An 11,375-nucleotide genomic window follows, 5' to 3' on the forward strand; every position below is an offset into this window, starting at 1 on the left:
TAATATTTGGAGAGAATTACCCATGTGATGCAGAGATATGACCAGTTTTTATGTTAACAGATAATCACAACAAATATAAAGACTGCTGCTGACCAACCAAAACTAAAAAATTGTATTTAATTAACTTATATTACATGTTAATTATAACCTTTATTTAATCATATGACACAGTCTTTTTATTTTGGATAATCAAGTGAACTAATTTCTTTAGCATGCATACGATAAAAAAAAGGAAAATCAGTTTTTGCCCATTCAATATAACTACTATGCAATAATAATAATATTTTTTATTAATATTCAGAATAATAATAGTAATAATAATAATAATAAATGTTTCAAAATAATATTTTTATTTTATTACTATTATTAAAACTATTCAAATCAGTAAAACAGGCGACTGTAAAATCTAAAAGTGCTTTTGAAAAAAAAAAGTTTAAATTACACATAGAAATAATGTGTCTTAGTTGAGACTTGAAAGAAGCAAACTAAAAGATAAAATTATTTACAGCAGATAATACAATCATGGTTCATCAATGCAAAACTACTGTATGCAAAATGCAATAATATAACAAAACCCTGTATGCAATATTTTTGTTAAAAACAAAACACTCAAATGTAATGTAATATCTACAACTCTCATATTCCAGATCAAGAATTTTTACGATTCTGAGAGCCTTTGTGAAAAGAGAGGTGACAAAAAGATATAGAGAAAAAGTGACAGAGACTGGCCTTCAAAAAAAGCTGGCAATGATTTCAAAGTGACACATTGTCGGCCGGGCAGAGTCCCAAACAGACAGATTTCTCATTGTATTTCACTCAAGTGCTCAGTACACAGAGCAGCGCCTCTACAAAACTGTCAGTCACAAACATTGTGCCACTCCTGCAATGCAGAAACAAGGCTTTCCGCGTGGGCGACAATCTCATTAGAGATGCTCCCGTGCAATAGCAGCGAAATAAACATGTCTAGAGGTTCGATAATGTACATCACGTTAGAAAAATCTTAACGTAGCAATCTCAGAACAAGCAGTGGAGATCGATACCAAGAGAAGTGAGGGGAACTCCAGCGGGAAATAATTAACATTAGAGCGGGGAGCTAATGTTAGTGTTCCCGAGAGCAATGTGGTAATGTGTGAAGATGTTCTGGTAGAATGCAGAAACAAAACGCTTGGATGATGTGAACGCTGTAAATAAACGCGTATGCAAAATAAATAAAAGACATCAAATTACCACTATAACCAGTAGGTGGCAGCAGAGGAGCAATTATTGGCTAATTAGTCATTCAATTAGTCATTCATTTCCACTTTTTGCTTTATATTTTGAAATTATAAAATCACTAGTAGAAAATGTCAGATTTATCAAAAAAATTTAATTGTCAACGTTTTGCTTTTTTTGTGTATATGAAGTAGGAAAAGTCGCAAAGTACCGTGAAAATCACACGAAGAGCTCTCCTTTATAAACACTGAAGGTGGGCAATTCCGTATAGTAATAAATAAAATACTCTAAATAAAAAAGTACATTATCAACTAGGCTAATCGCTTATTTTATTTTGACAGGTTGTAATTTCTTATGATCTGGATTCCACGCGAAAACTATTAGATGTCAGCTGAAGTCTCAATACAATGTGATTCACTAAATTCCAATTCGCCAAATGTAAAATAGTCACATATCACCAAGAGATTGTGGAATGCCAGAGACTGATTTAAAAAAGTGATCCGAATTAAAGTCATTTCGAACAACTGATCAGAATTGCTTATGAACGTAAATGTTTTTGATTCGTCAATCAGTAAAAAGTACAAACTTAGCAACAATCTTATATATGAATGCTACTCCTGTCAGAAAATGAGAAGTAAACACATACATCTCACTGAAGTCTGAGTGTCTCACTTTACCTATGTTTGCCATTCCAGCTGAAAAACATTAAATGAAGCGACAGCGCGATTTTTCACTCTGCTCTCTACGGATTCTGTCTGCTTCTGTGGGGATGGAGTAATTCATAAATGAGACTCATGGGAACTTTTGAACTGTGTTTGGTATTGATGAAAAATCACTTTAAGCTAAATCATAGAGCTGTGTGAACTTTGCATAGTTCTGGAACATATGGCGGAGTCCTGCATGTTAAGCGAACTTGAAGACAGTTTTTCAAAACCCAGAGGACAAACAAATGACCTGCAATTCAATAAATATCAGCTACAACTGGTAAATGGATACATATGAAACAAATATTAAAATATTAATTACACTGACTGGAGTCATACAATGTGTGAAAATGTTGACTGATGCTGACTGAATTGATGGAGCTTCTAGACCTTATGTAGGTCCGTCCCTTTTGTCTTCTGTCTTCCGGTTTGTATTTCCACAGCGTGCAGGTAAGGTCGCATGAATTGATAAATGAACAGCTCGTTTTAAAATCTTTCCGGTCTTCTGACATTTGTTATGAAATCTGCTTTGAACATTACAATGCACATGATAACTTTTGTTAACTTTACAACAGGTAAATTCACTTCACCAGTTACCGTATTTTTTGGACTATAAGTCGCACCTGAGTATAAGTTGCATCAGTCCAAAAATACATCATGATGAGGAAAAAAACATATATAAGTCGCACCATACTATAAGTCGCATTTATTTAGAACCAAGCACCAAGAGAAAACATTACCATCTCCAGCCGCGAGAAGGCGCTCTATACTGCTCAGTGTGGGCTACAGGAGCAATGAGCAGCATAGAGCGCCCTCTCGTGGCTGGAGACGGTAATGTTTTCTCTCGGTTCATGTCAAATTAATTTTCGCACCTGACTATAAGTCGCAGGACCAGCCAAACTATGAAAAAAAGTGTGACTTATAGTCCGGAAAATACGGTAATTAAACAGCGGTGCTAGAGGTAGCCTAGCACATAAACAGAAATTCAAAGACAAAATTCTAAAGTGCTGCGCACTTGTTTCTCTAATAATGCATAAGGTCTTGCAATATCCTGAAACATCCACCTGCACAGGGGAAGTGAACATACGCGGAAAATAAACGGTATACCGCGAGCACGAGAAACTGTTTAATCGAGCATGCAGACGGTTCGCAGATTTTTCCCGTATTCTTACAGATAACGTTAGTCCCAATTAAAGGAAACTAATAATAATAATAAGCAACAGTCTTACAATGCTAACCAACCAAAAAAAAACTTCAAAAGCCCAAAGACAATCCCAACTAAAAGCCAAAAAAAGTAATCTAAAAGTACAGACATACAGTAAAAATAAATAACATTCATAGAACAATGCAATGCTGAGAATGAATTAACTTTCAAACATATATACATATAGTACATAACTTCAAAATCCAAACCTTCAGTAACCCTGCATACAGAATGTGTAAATATATAATCATACCAAAAAATTTAACGCTTTACTTTTAACAGCATTAAAAACAAGTTCAAACTGAAGCATTATCTCTCTAACCAACAGAACAGACCAGCTGTATAGTCATAATGACCTGCTCTTGATACGAGTTCAACACATTCGGTGCCAAACATATGGTGAACTCCATAGGCTCAGCTTCCGTGATACTATGCAAACTGAAAACACAATTCCAGGACAGCCTATATACTCTAACCCCCCGTGTGCAACTTCATGACACCAGCGAATGTAGTGTGACACAGTTCTTCCTCTATTGCATTTTTTGACTATTGAATTGAATTTGAATCACATTTTTAATCCCTGTTGTTGATATCTAGTTAGACTATGCTGCTATGGCACTCTTTTATATTTCTCCCACAGAAGCTGTCAGTGGCTGGATGGGAAGGATGTCATAACACGAGGAGGTGGAGAAAAGGCACCTACAGACCTTTCATTATCTATCCACAGTGCAGCTCTGGTCCAGAGTCATGACAGAGTCGACAGCGTGTGCTCTCTGTGCTCCAGTAGCTCCCGTCAGAAAGTCTTACCCTCCCGCCTTTACTTTTCAAGCAACTCACAGGTCCTCAGCTTCACAAGGGACCCTGTGGATGGAGCACGACAGCCCCCACAAACCTGTCTCCCTCACTCTAGCTACAGACAGGAGAATATCCCAGAGATGGTGTTCAGCGTGCAAGTGAGTGGATCATACATGTCAAATATGACTAAAAAATAACAACACGTTTATGAGCTGTGACTTGAATTCTCTGAATTTACACAATGAAATGAAAAACATGATGAAATAAATCAATGATATTGTACCATATGTATATAATACTAGTTATTATTATCACAGTGTTTTTGCTGCTTAATATGTTTGTGGCCACAATTTCTGTCAGAATTTCTTGATGAATAAAAAAGTTCAAAAGAACCTAAACATTTTTCCCCCAAATATCATAAATGTTTTTACTGTGACTTTTTATCAGTTTAATGCGTCCTTACTCAATAAAACTTTTTTCTTTTCTTTTTTTTAAAGTCTTATTTATCCCAAACTTTTGAATGTCAGTGTATCATGGTGGATGAGTATTTTATCATTGAAAAAAAAAGACTAAATGCAATTCATTTTACACATTGCTTGCTTGCTTATTTAATTACATTTCAACACTATATGTAAAGTGTGACCCAATCCTTATTAGACAATTAAATGATTTCGAGAAGTCATCGCAGAATACAAGTAACCCTTGTACAATGTGACAGGGCTCTACATTTTTGCCTTCACTGTGGTAATGAGAGGAAGCTAATTCCCAAAATTCATTTTGAAAGATGTCACTGCACGCAAATTGTCTGACTAATCACTGCCATTTAAGCACCAACCGCTGAATACAAATATAAATGGGCTTGAGGTGTTCTCTAATATAGTCACATTTGTTGATGGACTCTTAGGAGTGTTTATATTATGCCTATTAGGCCTTATTGCGTAGCATATCTTTCTTGAATTTACCCGTCACTGTGCAACAAACAACGGCGCGCTGGTTTCCTCTGCATTGAAGCAATTGCGAAGAGTCAAAAAACGACTGAAGACTCACACTGTGTCTACACCGGAATGCCAGAATCTTATTATTACCCATTATTATCAATGATGTTGTCCACATGGCATGACAAATCCTCAACAGTAAACTGCTGCCTCCTTCTATTTGATGTGCTGACATAAAATACAAATGATTTGTAACCGTCGTTTGTGGTGTCCAGTTTTATATAGCTTCCATATAGCTTGTTGGTTTTTATTTTATTTTATTTTTTTGTGAGGGGGTTAATGGAAGTTATGAATGTTGGTGATATATCTTTCACTTCTTTCTCTTACAATTTCATCTTTCACTTACAGCTGGATAAAACTAAAATTGTGTCCATCTTCATTTCAGGCTACAAAGCAGCTAAATGTGATTATTGTGAAAGGGGTGAATATTTTCTATACCCACTATTGCCATATCACAATAATCATAAACAAAGATCTTAATAATCATATGCAATGTTGTTGCCACTGAGAAAAACTAATTTAATTTACTGATGAATAATTACTTCTTATAAAACATATGTTCCTTCTCAAGTAAAAAATGCATAGCTTAACAATAAGATATAGCCTAGAACAAAAATGGAGATGCAAACAGCTTAATTAATAAAAATACAAATTATATTACTAATAAATAATACAAATTAAATAATTACAAATAGTGTAATGATCATATTGATAATATTGATCATAAATATTATATTATTAATTACAATATTAATAATAATACAAATTATAAATAAAATCTATATGAAACTGAATATATAATATAATGCAAGTTATATATCAACACAGTTGATATATGCAATATTGCACAATCTCTGAGGTATATATTGTATCGAGGACATTAATGGAGTATATCTGCACTGAATGAACAAGCAAAAAAGCAAACGCTTTAATGAATATAAACTGCTCCCATTAGCATAACAGAATGTTTGGGGATGAATCATTTACAGCTGTCAGGCAATACAGTCTAAGAAATATGACTCACGTTTAATTGGCATCTATAGCTAGATTTATAACAATGAGAAGACACTAAGCCTTACTCACAAAGATATTAGACATAGAATGCTTTATTAAGGATCTTTTTTAAGCAAACAGAAAGCCCACTCAATCATAATCAGTCTAGGAGTAACTGTCAGGACGTGCCTAAAGCGGATAGCACAAAGTCAGCTCATATCATGGTTTTCCTCTCACGGTAATGACATGCTTTGCCTTACTGAGGTTTAGGATGTGAAATATTACCATCAGAAACGAATCTGCATTCTGAAGAAATAACATCTAACTGGAGGTGGTTGCAGTTATATTCTTTCAGATATACATTCCCTCTGAGCAAACTGATCATAGTCAATCACACTTTTCTGAAAACTGCCAAAGCATCCTTATATAGCGTGCTCAGAAAAAAAGCGCACTTGTGTTTGAAAATGCAATGAGGATCCGCACTAACCAATCTCCAGCCAACTCCAGCCGTTTGATCCAACACCTCCTGCATAGTGAACGCTTGCTGTGAAACAGCTCCTCATGAATAGAGCCGAAACAAAGGAAAGGCTGGAAAGGTTATTATGCAGCTCATATATGACACAAAATACAGTTACATAATTAATGAGCTTCCCGCATGGCCTCATTCATGTTAACATTTCAAGCAGGTGTCTCAGGAGACCTTCTACCTGTCAATAATCTGAGAGGAACAGATAAAGTAAAAAATAATTTCCTCACATTTATTTCTGATGGATAACACTTTCCAAATGGATCAATAGATTTTGCTCCAGATAACATTTTAATATTATTTGATTTTAGCATATTTTGTGGATTTCATGCAAAAGAGTAGTTGCCAGGACATACTATGTGATTGCCAAAATGTGTGCTTTTAAATAACATGCTTCACATTATATTAAAGGATATATGATGATATGATATGATATGATATGATATGATATGATATATGATATGACATGATATGATATTAAGGTATTTTACATGCTATATTATATCATATGAAATTTCATCTATATTTCAATATTTCATACATTATTATATATAATATTTTTATTTTTTTCATTTATTTAGATATTTTGTTTATATTTACTTTATGTATTACATATATATATATATATATATATATATATATATATATATATATAAAATATAATAAAATATATTAAAATATATATATAGTATTATTTTAAACTTTATTTCATATAATTTTACATATTATATTAATTAATTTTAATGCATTATAATATTATATCCTGTGTGATTACAAATCTGAAATAATTTTTCAAAAAACTGCACACACATTATCAATATTTTTTAGTCTCTGACAAAACACAATAATTTAATTACTAAAACAACATTAATATTTTAAATGTCATTTAATCCATTTTGTAGATAGAATAATATCCTGTCTCTCAACATTAAGATGATAAACCATCACTCACTCAAGGTCATTTTATCCTCATTAAAAATGTTTTACACATAATAAAATGAGGGGAAGTTTTGTAAATGTGTTTGAAAGCATATCTCCGACTTAATAAAATGGTTGTATTTCAAATCATGCGAAGTTCAGATCACGTGTCTAGCCCGAATATTATTCACTTCTTCAAGGTAATCGCACCACAATCAATTTCACTCGTGAAATAAATTATTTGTTGCTAAGAACATCTTTAAGTGAAAACACTAAGGAAAGCAAAAACAATACATTAAAAATGTATCTTTAAATGAATACAGTGTTGAATTATGTCTGCACACTAATTGCACAATGAATTTCATCAGTGCAGTAGTTATGTAAAAAACTATTTTCAGGAATGGTGCAGAACATTAGTTTTCAGATGTGAAGGGGGAAATACAATGCAAAAGAAACGAATTACTCTGGGTGTTTCTTATCTGTTGGAAACAGAGCTGTATTCAGTCCCACTCACTCCATAGAACCATGCTAATAAAATATAAAGACGATTACTAGATAAAAAGAATTTGCACATTCTATTTTTCTATATCTTTTTATCTTTCATTTGGCATCAGATTATTGACTGTCATAACGTTGCACCTTGTTCTCTAACACAAATGCAAAAATAACATTTTGTCATGCTGACATTGCTGACATGTCAGCAGATCTGTGGCCATTAACTGCAATCACTCTATGCACGCAGGTTGCTTTTAAAGGGTTAGTTCACCTGAGAATGAAAATTTGTCCATCTTCTACTCACCCTCGAAGCATCCTAGGTGTATGTGACTTTCCTTTTTCAGAATAATCCAATCAGAGTTATATTAAAAATTGTCCTTGCTCTTCCCAGCCTTTCAATGGGGTTACTGGGTGTTGGTATGATAAATATCCAGATTTCAAAAGAAATAAACAATTTTTTCGCACTTCTGCTGACAGTGGGGAACCGGAAGACGTGCAGGGAGAAGCTGGAAGACGTACGTGTCGTACACGCGCCTCTGGGAAATGTAGGAGCAAAGGAAACAAAGTTTCCTTACTTTAGCAAAGGAAAACCAGTCTCCTCTTGGCTTATTTTCATTTTTCGTTTTTCTCTACAAATCCTCATTTTGTGCTTCTAATTCATGGCCAGCATTTTGTTTTGATCTATCTCCGTGCTCGTCACAAACCACACAGCGCTGACGAACTACAACATCTGCCTGCACGTCTTCTGGTTTCCCACAGTCAGCAGAATTGAGAAAAAAAGTGTTTACTACATTTGAAATTTGGATATTTATCTTACAAAGATGCATGGATTCACTACAGGGGGCCTTTATTCACCCCCCGGAGCCATGTGAGGGACATTTTATTACAGATGCGTGCACTTTATTTCACGTCTTCTGAACAGTTGACAACAAACACCCGCTTACCCCATTGGAAGGCTTGGAAGAGCAAGAACAATTTTTAATATAACTTCGATGGGATTATTCTAAAAGAGGAAAGTCACATACACCTAGGATGCTTCGAGGGTGAGTAGAAGATGGACAAATTTTCATTCTCGGGTGAACTAACCCGTTAATGGTCATGGCACCAGGCAGAATATATGCAAATGAGTTGGAGACTACAAAGAGAGGGGGTGATTTGATTATGTTTCAGTTAAAGATGCATCATATGAGTCATCTGCAACCATAGAGGAGAAATGCTGCTGCTTCACACTCCTTTACACTCTAACAACCTTCTAGAATAGGCTCTTACATAAACAGAAATAAGCGCCGTTCGCTAGGTGATCATGTTTATCAGTGCAGCATGAATTACTGTGCAAACACTGACCAGGAGCAATAGTATTCTAGAGATTGTTTTTCCTGGCAAGGAGTACAGACGAGAGTATAATCTGTATTTGAAAGGGATGTGAAAATAATATTTATATGGTGGAACATGCAAACAGTTATATTTCAGCCCAAATTCAAGGGAAAATGGAGAAAATATAACCTGTTGTAGGACCTTTCATATTTTTTGTTATTTTCACAACAATTATTCACCATTGTCATTACTATAATGCAAAAATAATGCTATATTATTTAACTTATGTTAATATCAACTTTATTGTGCATTCATGAACAATTTGTTATGCTGCTTGATGTTGCAAATGCTGTTATCAAATTATTTTATTTATTACTGTAATCATGAATACTCTGGTTTGTGGTGCAAATAGTTTTACCGTTTATTGCACTTTGTTATTCTTCCTGTAGAGGCTAATGAATTTGAAGTCTAAACATTCACAATAAAAAGATAATTTCTGTGTTGAAAAATATGGATATCATGGAAATATTTGTAACACTTACCTTGATTAATGAATTAAATTTGTATTACAGTAATATTTTGAACTTAATATTGCTTAATTTTGGCATTAAAAAATGGCACAATTTAAAACACTCTTAAATCTTCTCAGTCACATGAAAATAAAATTGCTTCTTTCATGTGGGTTTGCTAACACTGATTTGGCAGACTAAGTAAAAAAAAATGTTCTAAGAAAATATTTTAATAAAGTAGTAAATAAAATAATTCACTTCTTATTTTTAAATAAATATTTGTAATATATATATAAAAATGGACATTTCGCCACGCTACCATTTCCTTCTTTTTTAGCATTTTAAAAATGATAGATAGATAGATAGATAGATAGATAGATAGATAGATAGATAGATAGATAGATAGATAGATAGATAGATAGATAGATAGATAGATCTATTAGTTTAAAAACCTACAAATAATGTTAAAATGACTTTTAAACATTATAATCATAGGTATTCTAGTCATTTTGTATGAACTATATTTTGAATATCATAAAAGATCCGGCCAATGTCCGCCACGTCACTGACTCTTATGCAGATTTTAGTGTAGGGTGGATAAAAAAAATCTCATTAGGGTTTCTTTCAGATTATTATAACCTTAAAACATGAAATAAACGTCCAGAGCTTTTGCCAAATTCACACTAGAATTCACATCAGTTCAAGTCAGCCGTCTGGTTCAGTTGTGCGACTGAACAACACCAATATCGAGTTCAGATATCAAAACCTTTAAGAAGTAGAAAACGACATGCTGATAGTAGCTCTAATCTCTTTGGAAAAGCCCTGCTTCAATTAACCAGTCACTGAAAGCAGTAAGCACTGCAGTAGTGCGAAGCAGATGGAGGGATACGGACAGCTGTGAAAGTATGAATGAAAACCGAAGCGAATCAATGCCAGCAACACCTGAACCGAAAAAGCAAGTGTTTAAATGTACTTTGACGGATACATGCTTTAAACAAGATTAGAAAGATCACAAACAGGTAGAATGCTGGTCGCGTGCACGGATTTGAATTCTCTCGCACGTGCACGCGCTCTTTTGCTGCGGCTCTAGTTCACACAGATGTGTAAAATCCGTTTTATCGTCAGCCTGCATGTAGTCTTTGCTCATGCAATACATAAGACATGCTGTTTAGCTTCGTTTACCAGCTCCGTTGTCATGTTCTGCTGTGTGGTGGCAATCATGTTTGCAGGACTCAGCACTCCAATTCAGCGCAGATCCAGCTCCTGATGCAGTTCACTGCTCCTCTTCCAGCACTTGAGAGAGCCTTGTTTTGAGTTGGTGCTGCAAGTTAATCTACACACCCCACTGGCGGATCCCTTGAATAGGATGGTGTAAAGTTGGCCATCTCTCTCTCTCTCTCTCTCTCTCTCTCTCTCTCTCTCTCTCTCTCTCTCTCTCTCTCTCTCCACAGTTACAGTGTCAGTGCCTATTGACCAACTGGGATATTTCTGAAAAAGGCTTTTTTCTAATTTGTCTAAGGCTTTACTGTATGCTACATGCTTGATAATCAGTGAGCTTTGATAGATAGATAGATAGATAGATAGATAGATAGATAGATAGATAGATAGATAGATAGATAGATAGATAGATAGATAGATAGATAGATAGATAGCACACATAAAAAAGGTAAATCACAGTCAGACATACTATTTAGGTAGAAGGAAAATAGT

At 34.4% G+C, this 11,375-nt stretch overlaps 1 protein-coding gene across 1 annotated transcript in view; it reads right to left on the bottom strand.

The window, feature by feature from the left end:
• LOC127945152 (inactive dipeptidyl peptidase 10-like) overlaps nucleotides 1–10,991 on the bottom strand; it is a 40,769-nt gene extending 29,778 nt beyond the window's left edge. Inside the window, exon 1 of the mRNA XM_052541750.1 lies at nucleotides 10,848–10,991. Coding sequence (XP_052397710.1) covers nucleotides 10,848–10,886 — 39 coding nt within the window. The 5' untranslated portion in view covers nucleotides 10,887–10,991. The remainder of the gene's footprint in view (nucleotides 1–10,847) is intronic.
• Nucleotides 10,992–11,375: the final 384 nt, after the last annotated feature.

Source organism: Carassius gibelio, chromosome A23, assembly GCF_023724105.1.
Source record: "Carassius gibelio isolate Cgi1373 ecotype wild population from Czech Republic chromosome A23, carGib1.2-hapl.c, whole genome shotgun sequence".
Classification (NCBI taxonomy): domain Eukaryota; kingdom Metazoa; phylum Chordata; class Actinopteri; order Cypriniformes; family Cyprinidae; genus Carassius; species Carassius gibelio.